The sequence below is a fragment of the Lepisma saccharinum genome, chromosome 7, assembly GCF_977018435.1.
Source record: "Lepisma saccharinum chromosome 7, izLepSacc3.1, whole genome shotgun sequence".
Classification (NCBI taxonomy): domain Eukaryota; kingdom Metazoa; phylum Arthropoda; class Insecta; order Zygentoma; family Lepismatidae; genus Lepisma; species Lepisma saccharinum.
This window is the reverse complement of record NC_139235.1, coordinates 92,746,513-92,771,174: the sequence shown is the minus strand read 5'-3', so window position 1 is coordinate 92,771,174 and position 24,662 is coordinate 92,746,513. Positions and strand designations below refer to the sequence as shown.

At 38.8% G+C, this 24,662-nt stretch overlaps 1 protein-coding gene across 9 annotated transcripts in view; it reads right to left on the bottom strand.

Moving 5' to 3' along the window:
- The window catches only part of Sarm (sterile alpha and armadillo motif), a 247,392-nt gene that overhangs the window by 100,320 nt on the left and 122,410 nt on the right, over nt 1-24,662 (bottom strand). Inside the window, exon 1 of one of the 9 annotated variants that reach the window (XM_083125640.1) lies at nt 5,814-5,925. The exons of the other annotated variants lie outside the window; for them this stretch is intronic. Within the exon in view, the coding sequence (XP_082981766.1) occupies nt 5,814-5,864 (51 nt within the window). The 5' untranslated portion in view covers nt 5,865-5,925. Of the gene's footprint in view, nt 1-5,813; nt 5,926-24,662 lie in introns of those variants that run through there. 9 annotated transcript variants of the gene reach the window in all.

The window sequence follows — 24,662 nt, the reverse complement described above, 5'->3', positions numbered from 1 at the left end:
ATAAATATATTTTTACTACATGAATAGGTAAAAAGACGGTATAAGGATAATGATATAACAGCATATATTCATTATCTATCCCTGACATTCGCTACGAGACTCGGCGGCAAGCGGCCCGGCGTCAGTGATTGTCTTTCCCGGTGAACGGGTCCGCGACAGTCGCACGCTACAGTCTGTTTTTTTCGCTCTCCCTGCCTTCGGTCTCTTTCCCCTTCTGTTGACGTTGCAGACTGATGCTAGTATAATCTTCCCTCGGAAGTTGTGTTGTGTCGTATCCGTGTGTTGAAGATTGTGGCTTAATATGGCACCACAAAGGTTTACATTACAACAAAGGATTTATCTTGTCGAGTTAACGTTACTTCAGAAAGAGGAATTGTGGAGAAGTGCGACGACGTCTTGCAACGAAATTTCCTGGTGTTCCCGTTCCACATAGGACCACTATATTAAACCTCGTTAAAAACTTTTAGAGTAACAGGGTCAGTTCTCAATAAAAGTGGAAAGAAAAACCCACGTGTACTTACTGAGGAAATACTCGATGAGATAGGACAAAGGTTAGAACAGTCCCCTCGGAAATCTATCCGCCGCCTCTTACAAGAAACGGGTGTTTCGAAAACCCTCTAGGTCCGCCTATTTGCCAGCCTGCGATTTTTCTTTATGGGGAAAATTAAAAAATAAAGTATACAAAGACAATCCGCACACCATCCGTGAGTTAAAAGAGAGTATTGTACGAGAAAAGGGGGAGAATTACAGTAGACGAACTTGCACGTGTAAATGCGAATTACCTTCGGAGATGCCAGGAATGTGTTGCAGCAGAGAGACATAATTTTCAACACCTTCTGCAGTCAAGGTGAGTACACAATATGAAAACTGTAATTTTAATAGCCGACTCTAGCGACTGTCGCGGACGCCGTTCCCCGGGAAATACAAGCGCTGACGCCGGGCCGCTTGCCGCCGAGTCTCGTAGCGAATGTCAGAGAATGCTCTGTAGCTTACGTGTAGTTAAGGTCGGCAATATTTGTAAAAAGAACTGCCCTGGGAAGGAAATTAATGTAAAATAGATAAATAATTGAATATCAGAAAAGGATGATAGATCCATTTGACGAAAAGTAAAGCTCCTGAATAATATTTTATGCATATTATTATAAGTAGTAATAAATCTTGCATAAATCTTCCTTGGTACCCCTGCCAAGAAGATCGGCAGAAATAAATAACTCTCGATTAAACGACAACCATATTTTCATTATTTAATTTTTGATATATTATTATTTCATTATATTCATTATTTAATTTTACTATTTAGTAAGGCTTTCAGGGGTGGGGGATATCACTTTTACTACGATAATTTAAAAGGCGCCATCTTGAATCGCCGGCAAGAGCGCGGGAACATTTCAAAGATACCCTCGTCTGATTGGCTGTTCCATCCACCTAGAAACCCCACTCCCCCAAGGGCCAATATCACGCCATCTTCCTCCACAATTAGTGTTTCACACAAGGCCGACACCTCAGGATTTCTCTCAGAGGGAGCAGCAGTCTTTAAAGTGGGGTAAAGGATGGGTGGTGCTTTCCCCCAGTTAAGAGAATTCTCATAAATAATCCTCAGAACTAGGATAATTTACAGAGCTACTTAATCTGCTATCTCACAAGGCACCCATCGCCCATGTTTACACGGTACTTCACTTGCCTGAAGTCGTCCTAGTATCTCGGGATGGGGAGGAGTGCCACCCGGCCCCCTTCTGCGAGTGCCCTAGGTATCACAGCTTCAAGTCGGGTATGTCGAAAACTGCACAAGATTACCATTCTAGAAAATTTCAAAGTAATGACATTTCTCTCTAAAAGTGGAATGTATCTCATAAAAAAAATACTTAAAACATTAAAAACATAGGAAATTAAGGCAAAAAATATAAAGCTGTTACTTATCGGCGTTTAGTCCCGATTAGCCTTTCTGTGCATACAGTGGACTTAAACCAATCAATCAATCAACCAATATGTCGGTTACAAGATTTCTAAGCCAGTAGAGCACACATCTCAATACCTCAATACACCTAATCGGCTGAACCTTTTTATTGTATTTGATGCAGCAGTACATCAGCTATTACTCACCTACAGCGATTTGAAAGCCAGCATTGTGAAGCTTTTTAACACTTTAAAAAATCTAATGTGGAAGAAATTCACATTGCATGGAAATTGCAAATGGGTTGATCTGATACCCACCTGGATAGATTTCTATGACAACCCTCTTCATATCACAGCACAATCCACATTAGGGTGTATCGAAAAAAACTTTTTTTCGAAATGTTAAGATGGCTAGTGCGGAAAAGTGGCCATTTGTGACCAAAAACACGTCTGATTTTTTTCAGATTTTTTGGAGGTCGTTTTGGTGGCGCGCATCGACCTTGAAGTTTTGATAGTGATTTGGTTATGCAACACGCACAACAATTTCACAAAAATGTCATTATTTGGCTATTTCATGTCTTTTTTTCTGCATTATGGTCATTTATTGTTTTGTTTATGGCAAATATGTTACATTCGTGCCTCAGGGGTGGTTTCCTATGCTGTTTACGTATGCTTTTGGTCAAAAATTGTCAATTTGAGGCTAAAAATTCCATTTTTTCTATTGATGGTTTCCAATTGGTTTCGACTTTGTGTTTTATTCGAAAGTTTTCCGATATAAAAGACTAAATAAAATATTTTGGCTTTCTAATTGCTAACAGTTCCTCAATTACTGTCCAGCGCTTCGCTTATTTTCATAGCTTATTAATTTATGCTTTGAAAATAACACAGAGCTCACCACGAGGAGGTGGCTGGACTGCGAGCTCCACCCAAATACCCACCCAAACTATGTTGGCAAACATAATTTTACTAAGGGGCAGGCCAAGGTTTTCTTCTAGTTTTCTCCTTGAACTTTATAGTCACTTTTTGTTCGAAATGTCGGCATATGTTCTCTAGATTCCAATTTCGCTTTGATGTAGCCATCACGTGCGCTGGCGCCGAAAACGGAAGAAGCAGTCTCTGTGATGATTTTCACAAGTCGCTCCACACCTTGTGTGTGGCAGGGGAAGTCTTGAATTTCCGCTATTTTTTTGTTTTTAATGTAGTCATCTACTTCTTCATTTGTAATATTATTGGTCAACGGAGGCTCGTGGAGGGAGCATGAAGCCCAGTCAACCATGTCATAGTATTGGTCTGCATTAAAATTGATAGTTGGTAAAACAAAAGTGCGAATTATTTTACCTTTTTTCAATCCTCTTGCTTTCTTAATTCTTTGTCAACCAAGACTTCTTATTTCTGGGTTTTGGTCGGTTATTAAAGCCAGCAGGAGATTTTCAGGATGGGCGAAGAATGCGTTTTGTTGAATGACCCTATTAATCAGATCTCTCAAGTGGTGTGGGAGAAATCGGTCCGTCAGTTATCGATGGTTCCTTCTTGATCCCAAACCACACCGGTGCGTACACCTTCATTATGTAGTATGTGTGGTTTGGGAAGGAACCATCGATAACTGACGGACCCGACACCTCTGGAATTTGATCCACTTGTCCCGATTTCTCCCACACCACTTGAGAGATCTGATTAATAGGGTCATTCAACAAAACGCATTCTTCGCCCATCCTGAAAATCTCCTGCTGGCTTTAATAACCGACCAAAACCCAGAAATAAGAAGTCTTGGTTGACAAAGAATTAAGAAAGCAAGAGGATTGAAAAAAGGTAAAATAATTCGCACTTTTGTTTTACCAACTATCAATTTTAATGCAGACCAATACTATGACATGGTTGACTGGGCTTCATGCTCCCTCCACGAGCCTCCGTTGACCAATAATATTACAAATGAAGAAGTAGATGACTACATTAAAAACAAAAAAATAGCGGAAATTCAAGACTTCCCCTGCCACACACAAGGTGTGGAGCGACTTGTGAAAATCATCACAGAGACTGCTTCTTCCGTTTTCGGCGCCAGCGCACGTGATGGCTACATCAAAGCGAAATTGGAATCTAGAGAACATATGCCGACATTTCGAACAAAAAGTGACTATAAAGTTCAAGGAGAAAACTAGAAGAAAACCTTGGCCTGCCCCTTAGTAAAATTATGTTTGCCAACATAGTTTGGGTGGGTATTTGGGTGGAGCTCGCAGTCCAGCCACCTCCTCGTGGTGAGCTCTGTGTTATTTTCAAAGCATAAATTAATAAGCTATGAAAATAAGCGAAGCGCTGGACAGTAATTGAGGAACTGTTAGCAATTAGAAAGCCAAAATATTTTATTTAGTCTTTTATATCGGAAAACTTTCGAATAAAACACAAAGTCGAAACCAATTGGAAACCATCAATAGAAAAAATGGAATTTTTAGCCTCAAATTGACAATTTTTGACCAAAAGCATACGTAAACAGCATAGGAAACCACCCCTGAGGCACGAATGTAACATATTTGCCATAAACAAAACAATAAATGACCATAATGCAGAAAAAAAGACATGAAATAGCCAAATAATGACATTTTTGTGAAATTGTTGTGCGTGTTGCATAACCAAATCACTATCAAAACTTCAAGGTCGATGCGCGCCACCAAAACGACCTCCAAAAAATCTGAAAAAAATCAGACGTGTTTTTGGTCACAAATGGCCACTTTTCCGCACTAGCCATCTTAACATTTCGAAAAAAAGTTTTTTTCGATGCACCCTAATCCACATGAACCCCTCGGATGTTTCGACCGTCTACTGCCCTCAATATCAACAAACATCCAAGAAGCCAAAATTTAAAATAGGAGACCAATTCAGAGTAAAAAAGGTAAAGTTAAAAAAAAGGTAAAGTGCTCCCTGTGCTTAGCACCATGCCATGAAAGCGTATAGGGGGTGTGGGGTAACGCCCCACACTTTCTTCATCCGGTCGTGAGTAGGGGTGATGTGATCAGCATCACACCCCTGACCGCCTTTACCCCCCCCCCCAGGGTTTCCCCCGGAGTAAGCAAACATAAAAGCACATTTGAAAAAGGCTTTTCCAAAAATTGGAGCACTGAAAAGGGTGGATAAAAATCATGATCATTTTTGACGATTTTTTAAATTTAAATCGGATTTTTGAAGTTTAAATCGATTTCTTATTTAAAAAAAAACACGCTTAAAATTGATTCTATGGTTTTTGGCACCATACATACAGATAAATATATGTATTTCTAGAAAGGCCTTTTCTAGTAAACGGCTCGGTAAAATACTTGAACAGTTTGATTAAAGCAAATAAAAAATATACGTAAATATACATTTTTCTGTTTTTGATACTATGGAAATGTTCATGGAGTGTGTTAATTAAACTATAACAATTTCAGTATCTTTTCCTCCAGTGAAAATAAAACATTCTGGATGTATATAATTGTAACTTTAATATTTCTATAGTTTTTGTAGGTTAATTTTGGCATTTTTTTAATGATAGTCTACAAAATATCAGCTGCCATGTTTATTTACAGTTTAATGATAATGACACTACTTACGGTTTAACATTATTAGTATTTTGTATATTATTCTACACAAAATGTTTGCTATTCTTGCGTATAAAAAAATATTGAATTTTAAATCAAATGAAATGTAAGTGTGTTTACAGTTTACATATTACACTTCCTTTCGTATGAGCTTCATGCCATCCTTTTTTTACCTTTCTTGGAGCCCAACGAACACAATTAAATGATTACCAGATTAATGTACTTTCACCAAAAGTGATTCTCATATGTACAAAATCCTTATGCACATTATTTTATAAGTTGTCAAGTGAAAGTGGTATAAATCAATCCACATTGGCACAGAATAACAATAACAAGAACACGAAAAAATCCTACCTGCTTCTTCAAGAACCTGGTAGGTCCAGAGAAGTTGCGTTGGGACGGCATGTCCGAACAAGTTCACACGCGACGTTGCGAGATTCGAAACTGCTTTTCGCAAAGGTTTCTTAGCTTTTTTCGTACACCAAGGGGCGATCGTTGCCAGAAACACTCGTTACATCAACTTCCTGTGGCGAAACCAGCGCGGATTACCCCATCGAAAAACCACAGGTCGACGATCGGAGAGAGAAGTAACGCCTCTAGTTGTCTCGTGCCGAAACATATAGCCCCTCCGGGCAGGGACTGCGAGGGAACTTGCGTGATTCACGGACTTATTTCTGGACTTAGTGGAAGCACCGTCCCGTCGCTGGCAGAGTTTGTTTCGTCGGAAAGTGTCGGGCTCTCAAGGAAGCGTCTCTTTACCTTGGAAGTCAACAACACCTCTGCGTTATAAGCGAACGGCATTGGAGCATGGTTTACGTAGAAATAGCACGCACCTTGGAAGAACGATGTTCAATTCTGATTTCAGTGTCTTTCTGCGAATATCACTAACCTGAAAAACACAACCAGGTATCGAAGCCAATACACACAGTGGAACTGGAACTTCTCAGAGACCAGTGGGGAAAGTAAAAATGTCCATTATTGAGAAACGTCCTCTATTCCGAAACAAACTTACAATTGGGGCCGAACCGATGTTGATGTCATCCGCATATTGCTCGTTCACGGGGTCGGCAAAAATGCCGCCAGACACTTTCGTGCAGCAATTCTTTTTAATTTTGCATGAAAAACTATATTCTGTGATTACATAACATCCATTTTCATATTCTGATGCAATTCTTGAATATTACAAAGCAAATGTCTTGGTAGATTGATGCATATAAGTGTAGAATATTTTACACACCAATATTGTCAATATTTTGAACAAATTTTAAATACTGCAATTTTCAAGTATCGTTATTTGAAAGAATATCGGTATGGGTTCAAAGTGGTAGCCCAGATGGCGCAGTGGTAGCGTCGTTACCGTAGCGCATCCCGGGTTCAATAACCGGTGGAGGCACATAGTGGTTCGGATCCCACTTTAAACTGTAGGTCCAGTCCCGATTAGCCTTACTGTGCATAAAGTGGACTTAAAACACCAAATTAATCAGTGATAACGGTTCATCCCTACTTACAATGCTATAAAAATTCGATTTGCTCAACAAAATGTTTTATGTATTTAAATGTTATGAGTTTGGTCTAAGTTCGACGAACAAAATTTATCATGCATGAAAATTTTCCACATTTATTTCTGATGTACACTCACCGGTAATAATAATGGGACACCTAGGTCCTAAAATACTCGCTTCCCTGCAAGGCATTAGTGTGTTGCCTAACTTCAAGGCGCTGGTAGAAGTTGCCATTGAAAATTTTCTATTAAAATCCACTTGTAGCCAGAGAGTTAGGCAACACTTATGTGATTTCTTCATACATACCAAGTGGATATAACTTTTCTTATTAGATAAATCCATTCCTCGAAGTGACCAGATAGTGTCTCCCAGCTAGTCCCGAGGCTCAAGGAAACACCACTCCACTTCAAGCACTGGATAAATCAAATATAGTTTGTTCAAGATAAGTACGAAATCAATCAATTCGGGTAAGTGCGTGGTTGCATGTTTATTTAAGATAAAAATCACGTTTCTTTGAGAGCTCGTAGCTTCAAAATGAGGCATCTAACGGGGGAAAAAATAATGTTGTTTGCCTTAATGACATCTATATGCTGTGAAACTAGGTGTGGTGGCAAGGTACAAAAGTTGTTTATTACTAGGGCTAGGACTTTCATGACTTAGCATATTTAATTTGGTAAGGGTGATGTATTCCCTAAATATATTCTTCATATTATGAATAAACTAATTAAATTAAGGTGCTTTTTAAGGGCATATTTGGCCATTTCTACGTGATAGAGCATATTTTGATGGATTTTCGGTCATATTCAGCATATTTTTGCATTTTCAAGAAATATACAGTCATTTTCGAAGTGGATTCGTTCTTACTCCCATTTTTACTCGTTTTTTTTTTTTTTTTTTTTTTTTTTTTTTTTTTTTTTGACTGTAGCAAAATCTTTTACATTTTTATTTGAAAATTTACAGAAAGTATTCATTGTATATTGCAACTCAGGGCCCATAAAGTGAACTAAAAATAGTACGAATGTGAAAATATCTCAGCACTTAGATATGTTTGAAACAGTCCAGTTATAAGGGCATATTTTTCAAATTATAGTGCATACTTTGTAAAATTTTAGGTCATAAGAGCATATTTCATTTTGCATATTTTGGTGACTTTTAGGTCATAAAAATCCTAGCCCTGTAATTATTACATGCATACACACGCCATGTTTTGCGAGATTTTAAAATCGGAAAACCTGACAGAGTACCTTATTTCAGGGAACCTTTTATTTTGCCGTCTACGAAGTTTTCTGTTCATTTATGGCCTCAGCACATACCTTGAAATTCCACAATGAGCTTGGATTACATGCGTCTAGCAGATCTTACACACTTTTGTATTGGTGCTGCCACCTAGAATGTTCGACAGGAACTAGTTCACACACTCTTTATGAACTTTATGTTTCGTGAACTTCCCAAAATAGACTCAAAATTATAGTGCCTTTTTTCATAATTTACTGCTGCACCTTGGAAAGAAAGAAAATTTCCCCGCGACCAACGTGTCAATACGCACACATACACACACAATGTTGTTGTTTTTTTGGGGGGAGATAAAATTTTCGAAATCGAAAAGTTCAAATTATACATGCATAAATATGTTTTTTAAGCACTAAAACGTAAGAAATGTTAAATTTTCGAAGTATTTCTCGTTTTTTAAGCACAAAATATGTTGAAATTTGCGAAAAAGTCCACAATTCGCATTTTTTGTGCCAAAATAGCGTTATTTCGCGATTTTGAATGCATGAAAGATATGTTGAGACTATGTCAGTGCACATACATAAACACTTTTTTGTAAGAATGAACATTTTTCAGTGTTATCGTGTTTTAACAATGACCCTGCCTATTAGGCACTGATTCACGGTTAGATAAACTATAGGTAAACAAAGGTACGAGCATGGCCCATTCGGAACTCGAAACCTAAACCTTCGTAAGTGCTCGGCCAACGAAATGACAACTATTCTCATCATTACAAACAAATAACATAATTTCATAAATAATAATAACAACAATACGTAACGTCATCTATTGATTCTCAACCACTACCGGAAATAAGTAACTACCATTGCACGTTGTGCGTTAAGAAAATCATGAACTGTGAATATGTTAAATGGAGCGGAAAACATAACCAAGCACACATTTAAATCCGTGCCCTTTGGCTGTCGAGATTTTTCTCTCTTTTTGCAGGGGAAGTTCCTGGAAAATAGGCGTGGACGAAAGGAGAAAAAAAACGGCCACAGATTACGCAAATGGAACACTTGTTGAGAAACAAATGACTGAGGTTTCTTTTGTCCTTTTTAGGAGCGGCGTTGTGCGTTTTGCAGACCAACGCATAAGACGTGGTCTTCAGACTGGCCTGTAGATGTCACTAGCGGAGATTAATGATAAGTGAAGAAGATACAAACCAACTATCCGGTTTGTCTTTCGTTATCGACAAGAAAAATGAAGAAATGGCTTTAACAACAGTCCCTTATTGGAACAAGAGCGTGCGTATCCTGTACGGAAAATTATAATGACTTCCATGAAATACCGTATAGCGTCATGGGCGTCCAGAAAGGGGGGTAAGGGGGGCCGATCCCCCGGAAAATGAAAGTCAACCAAAAATTATATATTTCACACATATAATTTCGTTCCAGACACAATAATATGTCTTAATTATTGCACGAACATGATAAATTCAAATTTAAGCAATGTTTTTTGAAAGAACAACACTATTATTGGGGAAAATTTGGCTTGTTTGTCCCCCTGGAAAAAAATACCCCTCCCTGGATAAAATCCTGCGGGCGTCCATGTATAGCGTCCTAGTTACTGAATTACTACAGTAAAACCTCGTTAATTCGGACCCCGATAAGCCTGACTTGGCTTAATCCGGACAGGCAATAGGGTAAAAAAGCAGAATGCAAGGTTTTAAATGTGTCAACAATCGCACATCATCATAATATCGGTATCGCGTATGTACGTACTGATTCTATGTACAGTATTGCTTTACATTTTACTGTACTGTATAGTGAATTTAGCCCTATGCCCTTTAAATACACCATAATAAACGTGTTTTGTTGCTATAAACTGAGTTTTAATGCACTTCCTACGGTTCTTTTAGGTTATTTCAGTTAATCCGGACTTTCGTTAAACCGGCCCCCCCATTAATCCGGATTAACGAGGTTTTACTGTACATAGTAGTAAACACAAACACCCATGCCAAGGCCGGAACTCGAGCTGTAACCTTCGGTGGCGAGACCACGAGTTCGCAATATGATGCTTAGATGAAAGAGAAGAGACACAATGAACAAATAGCTGGCCAGGGTTCGAATCTGCAACCTTCGGCTGCGAAATCTTGATTTGATTTGTGTTGGTGGCTTTTGTGCCTCTTTTGGCTAATCGCGAAGATGATATGATATTGACACCTTTGGATGCTTCATTGCAAGTGTCATTTCATTACTCATTTAGTTCATCATCGTCGCCGCGATTAATTTCAAGTGGTAGAAAAGCAACGGGGAAAAAACATGGTAAACACTCTAATGAAAAATCTACCAAAACAGACGAGTTCTCAGTTGCTATTTCATTCGACGCAGTAAAAAATGAATCAGCTGCTCACCAGGCACGACTATTGATTCCTACATCCGTTCCTGTGACAATTGCGCTTCACAGAGATTGAACCAAGGAACACCATGATAGGTGTTCCGAGTATTGAATATAGGAACTAACCAACTCACTAGCTCTCTGATATTTTGAAAAGCGAGAGTTCATTGCCACAGCAACATAAATCTCCCATCTGTCTTTAATTTGACAAGATCCATTCTTAACCACCTTACCCATTTTATTTTAGGTCCATCCTAATTTTGTCATTCCACATTGTTCTTGATCGCGCTACAGTTTTTTTCTCCACCAGGTTTCACGACAAAAATAATGTAAATGTTTATTTCCTCCTCAATTCGTATAGTAGACGGCTTAAACGACCGAAACCTTCTTGATCCAACTATTGTAATTCCTTCTAGAACTGTGGATAAAATAGTGGACATATTTGCAAGTCTTCAAGAGAATCCATCAGCCTGTGAGGTCCGAAGATTGAAGAAAGTATAGCAGAAATACGGTAGATCTTTCATATAAAATATGCCAATGCAAATGTTTCTGAAAATTTCCTTTAATTTCTAGAAGTTTTCTGATCATCTCCCACTTGCCCTTTGCTGACTTTTAGGCGATGCTGTGGATTCTTGGAATCGCTTTCCTAATTTGCCTTTTAATTCCATGTTAGTTCCGTGGAAAGTGCACCGATGCAATGCAATGTGACTCACGCACGGCTGGCCACGGAAGACAAGAATCATCGCTGGCAGCAGCCGGTCGCCAGTCACACACTCTCATATGCAGGAGACAGCAATTTAACCCGAGACATAGCCATGCACCCACCCACATGGCAAGGAGCTTTTCATTTTCGCTTCCAGTGCAGTGTTGCCAGTTGTAACGATTTTATCATGGAATTCTTGATAATATACTATTGGCGATGGACCAGTGTGATAAGAAAGTATAAACGTACGAACCGAACTTCGTAGCCTAGGGCACCGGGTTCGAGTCCCGACCTTGTCATGAGTTTTCTTCGTGAGTGTCCTTTCATCATATCATCTCATCGTCGCGATTAGCCAAAAGTGGCAGAACAGCAACGCTCGGAGCCAGTGGCGGCCATTTGGGGGGGGGGGGGTAGTTGCCTCCGCACTTTTTGCCACTTTTGCCCCTACACTATGCTAAACCTTATGTACCAAGGGAAAGTAAACTGTCCTTGCCGCCCACTTTTGCACCTTGCCCCCCCCCCGTTTTGGAACCCAATCGCCGCCACTGCTCGGTGCGCGTTAAGTGTTCGACTTTTGATCTCGCTCTCGACTTTACATATTTGTAGTTTTACGTCGCCTTGTATCACTTTTGAATAATCGCGACGATGAGGATGACATAACGAAATTGGTGAAGGGACACAGATAACACCCATGCCAAGGCCGGGATTCGAACCCAGGGCCTTGGCGTCGAGACGCGCTGTGCTAACCACTCCACCTCCACCGGCTCGTATAGCATTAAGAGACTTGCAAAAAAACGTTCTGGTTAATTTCTGATATGTTTACCATTTGCAAAACCAGGCAAAATGAAAAATACTATATCTTTGGAATAATATCAATATGGCAGATTAGTATAGTACACCCAATTAATATTATTTATATAAATATTGTATCGGTCATTTTGCAGATAACCCTAATCTGATTGGCCTGCCAAGAGGATTTCTCTGGGTAACACGTGGTCAGCGCATCGAGTTCCATCGCGAAAATATTTCTGGTCCGAGATTGAAAGTTGGTAAATTAAGAGAAGAAATTGTTCATAAATTTCCCCTAATGTTAGTGGAGTGGAGACAGACTTGTGGTTTTAACCCTGTTCTGGCAATTGTATGCGAGTCCCGTTGAAATCAAACGCGGGATCTCTTTACTACAAGTCACCATTAATCGACCAATGACTAGGTACGTGATGTTTTCGTTTTGTTTTCCCCTAAATTTCGATGCTATTTTCATTTCAATTCAGTGTTATTTTTACATACCTTTTTATTGTTTCTTCTCTGCTTAAGATTTTCACATTGCATTAGTTCTGGAAAATTGAGACAAAGTTTAGTTTTAATGACAAAAAAATATATATATATAAGGCTTACCTTTGTGAGAAATGATCAAATTTCTTGCATTTAGAAAACTATTTAATCTCATCGGCTGCTAAATATGAACACTAAACTGCCAACCAAACCCCAATAAATGAAAAGTGACAATCGCTTTTGAGTCGAACTTTCACAAGCTAGACTAGAAATGACAGATCTCAGAACTTCAGGTAGTTCTTTTGGAACAGAAAAAGTTTCGCATTAAAGTGCAAAATTCTGTGTTATTCTAAAAATATGGCTTGATTCGCGTTATTTTGAGATTCCGAAACACCGAAAATTTTCCTACTTAACCTACTCAAATACATTTTATTTTGTTTTTCTCAACTTTTCGTTTTAACGAAAATTTCACTTTTATATTAATGACCAATTGAACTTAGGAAGAATAATTATATGTTTCATCTTGATCGCTTTTTTCAATCTGCAGATACCATTGCCACTTTTCCTGGATTTTTATCGTTTCTCATTATTGTTTTTGTAAAATCCCTGGCAACAATGGTCCATTGAGTGATCTGTAGCCCGAACCGTTGACTCATACAAGGAGCCAAAGTTCATACCAAAAGGCAACGCAAGTTAGCAAACATCAAAGATGTGAAGCTCAGCGCAATGTATTGTCCAGAAAAGGTCAACATTGGTGACTGTTCCATATGCACCCTTATCCACCCTGGCAATGCTGGCAGTGTTGCAAACTCGGTTACTATAAGATTCCACTATCTTGCTGAAAATCCATTGCACACACCACTATAACCAGGATCGCGTGAAAGAAAAAATATATTAGCACATTCGTGAAGCAAATGCACTAAAACCAATTTCCATGATAAGCTTTGATACCCTCGATTCTCTGTATGCAATACTGTTTCGCAATTATGTTGCCGATTTATGCAAAAAATATATACTATTTAGGACTGGACTTACAGTTTAAAGTGGCATCCAATCCACTGAAATGTGTACTGGCTGAGATTCGAACTCGAGAAATGCAGTAAAATCTCGTTAATCCGGACTAATGGGGGGGGGGATAAGTTGACCTGTTTAACGGAAGTCCGGATTAACTGAAATAACCTAAAATAACAGTAGAAAGTGCATTAAAACTCCGTTTATAGCAACAAAACACGTTTATTATGGTGTATTTAAAGGGCATAGGCCTAAATACTCTATACAGTACAGTACAAAGCCTGCGGGAAACATACTCTATACAGTACAGTACAAAGCCTGCGGGAAACAGAATTTCATCAGTGGTTGACTGCCTTTTCCTTGGGAAGTTCTCTTGTTGACTTCTAGCCACATTTAAAACCTTGCATTCTGCTTTTTTTCCTTTGCCTATCTTAATTAAGCGAAGTCCGGCTTATCGGGGTCCGCATTAACGAGGTTGTACTGTATTTTAGAAATCAATAAAATGTGTATAACCTCTAGCACTAGTATGTTCAAGTTTCGTGATAAAAATATCTGAAATATAGTGCCACATAAATTTCGCATATTATTTAGAATTCGTACCAATCACAACAGCAAACTGAGAGTCTATTTTCCCTCCCTATGCGCGCGCACACACACGCACGCACAAGAGATTGCGAGATTTTTAAATCGGGGTACCTAACAGGGCATCTTAACGAGGAACCCTTTTGTTTTGCAATTCACGTAGTTTTCTGGCCATTTATACTCCCTATTCATAATGAGTTGGATTGCAGTTGTGCTGCCGCCTGGAATATTTAATGGGAACTAATTCACCCAATTTTCACACACAGAATATTTTCTACTATTTGGGGAATTTTACAGAATTAACTCGGAATGATAACTGGGCATTATTTCCCAATTTTCTGCTGGATTTTGGATAAGTTGTTTTTTCTGATTTGCACAACGCGGTGACGACAGCAATCCCGGGTTTGTGAGAGTCTCTTCATCAATTTAATAACGTCATCACTCATCCTCATCTTCGCGATTAGCCAAAAGGGTCAGAAAAGCGATGTAAAATAATCCAAAACACCCCCCCCCCACACACACAAACGAAAAAGTGCTGTGTGTTCTAATTCAGCAAATACAATAAATTTCCTCTTCAAGTTGATGTTTCCTCATCGTCACTCAGACCAGACGTCATTCCAGCGTCCAATGACAGAAGGTCTGTAGTGAAAGGCTCAACCTTAATATTCAATAAACCTGCTTTACAGTTCATGGTAGATTTAGGAGCGGTAATTACGTTTCCAGCTGACGAAGAAATTAAAAAAGATGATACTATCTTCGCTTTAGTTGCTTCGTATCACCTAAATTGAAATCACACAACCGTGTCCTTTAATATCCTTCCTCACTGCCATTAGCTTCGACGAACAACGTTCGACTTGGGAGGGAGTTTAATGAAATGTCAACTTTGGCCTCAACATGCGCACGAAAGAGTTCGTCTTCTCTTTCGTTTCTTGTCCACAGCAGTCGTGAAGCTTGATGTCGCAATGCACGACAAAAAACAAGCACCAAATTAAATGTTTGATAAGCAACATGAAGATTAACTTAGCGGAAACAATCATTGTGACGTTCCTTAATTAGTGAATAATTTTGAAAATGAAAATTTGGTTAGAAAATTAATTTTTGTTTTTCATAGATATCAATTAAATTTCTTATGGTTCTTTTGAAATTTTGTTCTTAATGATTGTACCTAATGATTATTTTTTAGGAATGTTCAACCATTTTGAGTTTCTTTAGAACTTTGGTCAGGATTTTTCGATCCTAATTTATGATTTTAGAACCTTTTTTATTTTATTTTTAGAGCTTATGTTAGGAACCTAAAAACACTTTTTAGAGCGTAATAATCCGAGGTCTATTTATGAGTTTAGTAAAGGGAACAGTAATATTAGAACGGCGAGGACTTGCAGTTTGAGATATTAATTGTTGTTAATTGATTTGGTGTTTTAAGTCCACTTTATGCACAGTAAGGCTAATTGGGACTGGACCTACAGTTCAAAGTTAGATCCGAACCAATGTGTGCCTCCACCTTGTATCGAACCCGCAACCCCTTGATTACAAGGCGACGACGCTACCACTGCGCCATCGGGGAGACCCGCAGTTTGTGACTTAGCCTACACAATATGTAAGTTTATTAGCTCCTACATTAACAATTTGATTAATTGCGTCGCCATTTGATACTAGAAGAGTTTAACGCATTACAGGAAAGCGAGCATTTCAAGACCCAGGTGTCCCATTTTTATTGTGACTGTACAATGACATCCTGTATACACATATGCTTATAGTATACTGTGTCCCCTCCCAAAAAAATGTGTATTCGTCTAAAGATGAACTTTAATAAACCTTTCACGCTAATCCATTGAAATTCAACTGATTCTTCACGAAGAATAGTTACCGTACTGTACGTTGGTAAGAATACGTTGATTGATTTATTTTAGACTAGCTGATTGCCCGGCGTTGTCCGGGTATTTATTCATCCCAATCTTCTATTAGACAGGAAAATAATGAATTCTAACTATAGTGTAAAATGTAACTAATTTTATTTACAGGTATTTAAAAGTATAAGTACAGTATACAAATTATAAAGTAAAATATTTTACAAATTCACTCTATAATATTAATTTAACTCAAAACTTGATTATAAACAACATTTTTAGATTCACCTCCAGAAGCAAGAATAAATAAATTGAACGGCATTGGTAGTGTCACTATTCATCTTAGCGACCTCGAAAGCTATGGATTCCACACTAATATCGGTCGTTTTCGATTACTTTTACATGTCACCGCTTAACACCCCCACCCCTAGTGGTGCCAGGGGTGTTTTACCCCTACAGTATTTCTTTCCAGGTTGTAAGTCATTTGTGTACCAAGTTTGGTTGAAATTGCTCCAGGCGTTCGAGAGTTATGCCGGAACAAACATACATACATACGTATATACACACATACATCCATTTTTATATATATGGATTGTCTGGCAGACAATTGCTAATTGTCTGCGACGCTAAGGGTCCCGGGTTCGAATCCCGGTCGGGCTTGGTTGTTTGTGAATGTCCATTCATCAATTTCATCATTTCATCACTCATCCCCATTTTCGCAAATTAGCCAAGAGGCACAAAACGCGAAGTAAAATACACTAACTCAATCAATCAATCAATTGCTAATTGCAAAGATGAGGATGAATGATGTGATGAAATTCATGAAAGGACCCTCACTAAGGGAACCCGGAATCCCTGGCAACGTAGCGTGATGTGCTAACCACTCCGCCACGGAGACCAGCAGTTACGAATACTTCTACCAACTCAACTTCTTCGTGGGCCTCCCCTATGGCGCAGTGGTAGCGTCGTCGCCTTGTAATCAAGGGGTCCCGGGTTCGATACCCGGTGGAGGCACAAGTGGTTCGGATCCCACTTTAAACTGTAGGTCCAGTCCCGATTAGCCTTACTGTGCATAAAGTGGACTTAAAACACCAACTCAATCAATCAATCAACTTCTTCCTTACGTAATCTTTCTCACAGTCACGACAGAAAAATGTGACTGAGTTGGAGGAAAATAGCAATGAACTTTGCTACCTAAGGAGATAAAAGAAGAAGTTGGAGAGCTCCTGTAAACTGTGACGTCATGCAAACAAACCGAGCCGGTCACCAGAGGGCGTCAATGTATGGCAGTTAATAAGCACCCACCAGGAGGATTTTAAGGGGGAAATGGCAAAAGGAAAATCTGAAATCACAGTGTTGCATCTCAATTACGAGCAGTGTTGCTAAATCATTATCCGTGATGAAATTCTGCAAATAAGTCAACTTCTATATTGTTGAAACGGCAACGTTAGAACTTCAATTCGTATGAAGTACATATTAAAATGTCACTGGCCAAAATTATTACAATTTCCTTGGAAGTAGATAAGAAGAAGGAAGAAATCGTGTTTCGCTTAAAATGGTAACAGCTATCAAATCTGATTTTCTTATGCTCATAAACCATTAGACAAAACGGAAAGTAAACTTTTAACGGCAAGATTACGACTCTCCACTTTTCGTGTACTATATTTGACCATTTTTTCTTATAGCCTATACAGTAACAAATGACAGTCGTAAAATAGTTTGTAAGTGGTAAGCCTGCCCACGTATGTACAATTATTCGTTGACACTGTAAGCACGCGCAAAAGAAGCAACAATTAACATATCTTACCCAAGAATGTTTATAAACGTTCACTGGTTTGGATTATTTCTTTCCTACTGAGAACAGTTACAGGATATTTTGTTTCCCACAACACCCACACATATTGCATTTTTCTTGCACCATCACCATTTTCACTCTTTTACTGTTTTGCCGCAATGCACGATGGTACCGAGTGTTGCCAAGTATATGGAATATTTTTTTTGAGATGTTCTTCGTGTTAATACTAACGACCTCCTCTCCACTTGCATAGCAAGTTTTTATGGACAATATTTATGGGGTGAATAATATCTGGAAGCTCTGTATATCAATAACAATATTCAATAGAGTGTATCAATATTGAAAAGGGTTTAAAAAAATGTCACATCTTGACAACAGTAACTATACTATAACTACGATAACAATTGTAAGCTAACCGAAACTGCTTTAATAAGACGCTATCTCCTATCGCGACTTACGTTAAATATTATCCGACTATCCGAAATGGGCGCAGTCACATCAAATTCAGATAAACGAGCTTTTTAGTGAATGGAGCAGATATTCTAGTGCACCTGGAGGATTTTATGGCAAAAGAGTTGGCAACGATGCGAGTACATATTGTAAAATGTGTCTCATCAGAGCCTGGAGGTCCATATTATGCATAATTAGTTGCTTTAGATGGATCGGCGTGAGCTGTATGCGTAATTGCGCTGACTTCGATGTGGGTGTCTCACGTTAGGCATTCAACGCAGGGTTCCTTCGTGTGGATTCTTCTTTAGGCAAAAGCGCAGCCGAATTACGCATTTCATCCGGTCTTCCTTGAGTTCCAGAGGGGAATTTATATTAGGAGGAATCGTCTACGAAACTTCTGTGAAGCTGCAACTGTGGGAATGTCTAATGGCAACAGTGTTCGAATTGAAGGGGAAACGTCAAGGATTCCCCCCACATTTCACATTTCCCAAACCTTTTATACTATATTCAATGGGGGGCCTCCTCGATGGCATAGTGGTAACGTCGTCGCCTTGTAACCAAGGGGTCCCGGGTTCAATACCTGGTGGAGGCACATGGCATAGTGGTTCGGATTCCACTTTAAACTGTAGGTCCAGTCCCGATTAGCCTTACTGTGCATAAAGTGGACTTAAAATACCAAATCAATCAATCAACCAATCACCGGAAAGAATTTTCCCCTTTCTATATTTTCTATTATTTTGGTTATTATTAGTAAAGAATTTGATGTAATAATTTATCTTTCCATTTCAAGTTAATTTTACAGTAAGTCAGTCTAAATTGTTGGTTTTATTTATAGTATATTTTACATTAAATTGATGGTTTAAAAGAAATTATGTCAAATTATCTTGCTCGCTCTCTTAAAACGAATGTTCCTGTAAGTCACATGAAAGTATGGGTGTCCGATTAAATTAATATTGTTGTAAGTTTGCAATATACATACCTAATTATAAAAAAAATCGCTGGCAGTTCTGTCTTCCTCTAAAAAGGTATCCTTGAAGAAAAAGTTGGCTGATTTCTACTCGCGTCTCTGGCGTAAATATAAGTATCTACGAATGGCCCTGTGTATGTATAAATATGATTGATTGGTTGATTTGAACCTAGAAGTAGCGTGTTTTATTCTTTGTACAGCTCTAATAATAATAATGCATGCTGATTGGATTTTTGTACCATTTACTTTGAGCACCGGGAAATGGAAATAAATCGGCACGCATGCTTGAAATATGAAATTCTGAACACCTCCCACTCTCAGAAAAAAAATTCTGCCTACTTCTTTGGCTTCCGAAGTAAAAATCTCAAAATATGAAAATAGGAAGCTCTGAAAATCTCCTCAACCCCACCCTTAACATTTTCTACAATTTGAACACTGTCGTGGACTACGCAATGTAAATTGCATGGTGGTAAGTTTGAGCTTAACAAATAGTGATACGAGGGTCACTATTTATATTTTGAGCCTTGGCAACACTGATTGAAGTTAGGCGCGATTTGACGTTTGCACGGAATCGTCTGGCATTATTGACCATAACGTACTTCAAATGTTTTGTCAATAGCTTCATTTGTGTTGTTTATGTTGCCTTGGAGATTGCGCGAGAACAATAAAATGGAATTAACTCGTGAACATTTTCGTGCGATGTTTTTTACGATTTTCGATGTGGATTATCAAGACAAGAGTGCATCGATCAACTTACTTCCACATTTGGCGATGAAGCCCCATCCTTTGCCACTGTGAAACGCTGGTATAACGAATTTCATCGTGGCCGCCATTCGCTCACCGACGAGATTCGCGAAGGTCGTCCAAAATCAGTTGTTGTTCAAGAAAACATTGATGCCGTGCAAAACCTAATACTGCAAGATCGTCATGTGACATACTGTGAGATTGAGGCAACCATAGGCATTAGTTCTACCAGCATATATAAAATATTACATGATCATTTAGCTGTGAGAAAGGTATGTTCTCGTTGGATCCCATACAATTTGACAAAAACTCAAAAAGACGCTCGCGTCAATTGGTGCAAACAAATGCTCAATAAATACAATCGTGGTGCTTCAAAAGACGTATATAAGATTGGAACAGGTGACGAATCATGGATATATGCACATGAGCCGGAACGTAAACAGCAGTCGACTGTATGGGTGTTTCAAGATGAACCCATCCAACAAAAGTTGTTCGCGCTCGAAGCACATCGAAACAAATGGTCGCCTGTTTTTTTTCTGGAGAACTGGTCATGTGGCAACTGTGCCTTTAGAGGAACGTAGAACGGTCAACTCTGAATGGTACACAACAATTTGTTTGCCAGAGGTCTTCGGTCAAATACGGAAAACAAACAAACGCCGTCTGATCATTCCTCATCAAGACAATGCCAGCTGTCACACATCTCGTCTAACAACCGACTTTATGAACAGTCAAAAAATCGAATTGATGGGTCATCCGCCGTACAGTCCTGATTTGGCACCCAATGACTTCTTCTTGTTCCCGAATGTCAAGAATAAATTGCGTGGACACCGATTTTCGTCGGCGGAAGACGCCGTTGATGCGTTCAAAAACCATATTATGGAGGTGTCTCAAGAAGATTGGAAAAACTGCTTTGACAAATGGTTCGAACGAATGCAAAAGTGTATTGACCATAAAGGAGAATACTTCGAAAAACAATAAAGCAGTTTTCAATGCCAAATTCCTGTTTTTTCATTGTTAGGCTCAAAATATAAATAGTGACCCTCGTATAGGATCATTCTGCTCTTGAAAAGTACCTTTCGAACAATTTTCTAAGTGCCAAACACAATAAATGAAATAGTTTCATGGTTGACGGAAAACTATATCACTACTATCTCACGATGTTTTTTGCTTTTGTATGGATTTTAAGTTTTCCCACAACAGTTGCTTGAAAGCGGATCCGAGAATCTCTTGTTGTGTATAGGATTGCTTTCAGCTTGAAACGAATCACCATGATTGAAAAAATAGGTACTTTTATTTCAAAAGATCACTGCACATTCGTTTTAGTTTAAATTACATTGTGTACGTACGCTATGTAAACTACAACACGTGTAGCCGACTTAGAGTCTAAAGCACATCACTGGTTACCTCTGCAAAAGCTTCACTCCCAATTAAACAACAAGTACGCCACTGCAAAGGCAAGCTTACTCAATCCTTCCTTGGCAGCTCTCATGCTATCTATCTTGCATTTGCAAAAAGTGATTGAAAAAAAAGCTAAGAATTCGTGGGAGAAATAATCGCAGGGTAAAATTATACGAAAATTCCTAGCCGAAAACTCGGGCGCATGAAACCTTCTCTGCACCCCAAGGGCTATTTTTTTTTTCCTGGGGAACAATTATATGTAGCGCTTCCCAAACGAATTAGAAGAGTGAATATCTACTTTTGAATAACAGCAATCCAAGACTGCACAATTATCAACCACCCCTCCCCCGGGGTTCACGAATTCGGTAATCTTCGTGCTTCCGTCTGCTACTCTGTTCGCAACGTCACGATCTTAGAAGGAATAAAAAAGAGACACCCTTGAACACGGTTGATGAAATGAAACAATTTTCCCGTGGGATACACAAAGTAACTCAAATCTGGAGCATTTTTAGTTTCTTCCTCATATTCTTTCTTTTTCGATGGTTTGTGTTGTGTATTCAAACACGCAGATCGATCTTAAGGTGTCGAGTATACTTCAAAAGATATGCACCGTATATATTATTACATTATTTATTGAACGGCAAATGCTACTTAACATTTTAGAACCAACTTCATATATAAAAGAAAAAGCACAATCTGTTACTATAAATATGTTTCCAAAGGTCTTATAAACTGTACAGTCCATTACACGTTCAGCGTCACGCACGAGTGTTTGTTTAAGTTTCGTGCATAAAAGTAAGTGTTTCAAGTACATAAAATATTTGAACACTTATGGATTGTTTCTAAACAAAAGGTTTGCAAGTTTTATGTGCAATTATATATTCTATGATTGTAGTGCAACCACGAATTGTTGTCTGGGGGGGGCAAGTACCAGGATAAACGTACTACTACTACTAATAATAATATTAAAATGGCATTATTATTATTATTATTATTATTATTATTACTACCAGTATTAGTAGTAGTAGTATCAAAGACGTTATTATCCTCATAAATTACGCAAAAAGGGGATAAAGTCTGTGCTAAAGCATTTGTTTGGAACAAACGATTTGAAATATTCTTTCAACACCGTCAATTTCATATTAGCTAATAATGGAAATCAAGCACACAAACTGAATTCTTGAATGGCAGAAAATGAATGATAAATGCATTTCGAAGATACATGTGTAACTTTCATGTACAACATATGTTTTACACATATGCAACAAAGAGCGACACAAAATAAGAAAATACATATGCAACAAGCTAACACTAAATTGTGTACGTATTCAAAGCTTATTCAATACAAATATACAACACATATTATTTAAATACATTACATTACAGAAAACAAGCCGATTGCGACGAAGCGAGCAAAAAAGAATTTAGATTCAACTTTTGCAATTGAAAACAATATTGATTTAATAGGGCGCAAATAATTTCACTGGACGCCATGGCATTTTCTCTTTTACAACTTTTTTGTAGATCATCCGTCGCCCATGGCCGACTCACGCCGCCCCTAGCTACAGCTCTGAACTTGACGAAAACGAGAAAAGCAGATAATGCGAGCGAAGCAAGCAAGAAAATTTTACAAAATGGATTTTTATTTGCATAACATTTTAAATCGAAGGGGAAATTGCTCCTCTGTGCCCCCCCTGCAGGTGCCCTTGGCCGTCAATGTTTGTCCCCCCTTGCCCCTTTAGAATTGACTTCCGTCGAAGGTTGGGGACAATGACCCCCCTGCCCCATGTGGTTGCGTCACTGTATAATACAGACATATCTAAGCAATATATGTTTACTTTAGATACTTTAGGCTCACTGCCATTGTTAGTGTCAACCTTATTCTGCCCAGTTTATCTGCTAGACTAATCTTGTATTAATGCGAATACCACGCCCCCTACATCCAAACCGATTTATAAGGCATAAGAGGTGGTGTTTCATTTCAACCCTATCGCCGCGATCACCCACAGGTAGGTAGGAAAACTATACATAATAACCAAAACTAAAAATCAATAACAAGTCAATCAAACGATACGATCTCCCCCTTTTTGTGTGAAGATATATAGAAGTGGTATAAAATTTTGTCCCCCCCCATGAAAGCCCTCCTGTGGATACCCCTGCTGGCCAGGCAGGGACTTACAACACCCTAGAATTTGGGTAACGAGATCGAAATTAATAACTCGGCAACCAAGCCGACAGGTGGCGTTCAAGAATTTAACAAAACGTCACAGCTGCTGACAATTCTCTGCTTGAAAGCAAGTAAGCTGTGAGATAGATAGAAATGAATAAAATTAGCAGCCTGATAACATTTGTCCATTTCATTATCTTTATATTCACTGCAATTGCAAAGTTAGTGAATAACTGATTCGTATTTACAGGCTAGAGTTCACAAAAGTAATAACAAGCAAGCTTCCATACTTTTAACCTCTGTCGAACTTCAAAAAGTTGAAGTGTGTAATAAATATTTTGGATCCAGGGATCTCTGGCTTTAGTAGAACGTTCAGGAATCCGGAGCACGTGATCACTGACGCACGAGGCATTGGCACAAAGACAAGATCAGCGCCTGCCTATCTCTGCCCTGCTGTGTTGTTGCTCGGTGAAAAGCATACGTGGCCACGTATGACAACCGCTATGCAAGCAATCTACTAACAAGAGTGGGTGAAGGGAACTTGAGGAATTAAAAACAAAATATCCGAGTAATCTCTCATCACGGACGATGCCCTTTTCTCTGTTTGCTGGTGCCATGGGATAAGTTTTGGGATAGATAAGTGTCCTGTTTCTACTTTTACAACCAGAAATATATTGGGAACTACTAGGACTAGGGGGTGCCCATCCCCCCCCAAAAGTCGTTCATAAAAATCCCCCCAAACGAATTGTTCATCACAACCCCCCCCCCCCACACACACACACACACAAATATAGTTTGGATAAACACACAGTAATTGATTTTTGTTTTAATGTCGAAAAGTCTTTTGAAATTAAATTTTCGAAATTTGGAAGCTTTACACCAGAGGCGGCAACTTGAAATAAATTTAGGGAGATGCAAGGTTGGCATAAACAATATTTATATATGTAAAAAATATACATAATATCTGTCCCTCTCGGTGAATTTTTGGGATGCAGAAAGCGCATTGTCACCCCCTCCCCACCCACGACCCCCGAAGTCGGGCCTATGCTTTACACAACGAAAACTGATAGCACAAGAACAAATACAAGCAAAACAAATCGTGCCTGAAATCTTCCAACACTAAAACTGAAGTCCGCCGCATGTCGGTTGTTCCGTG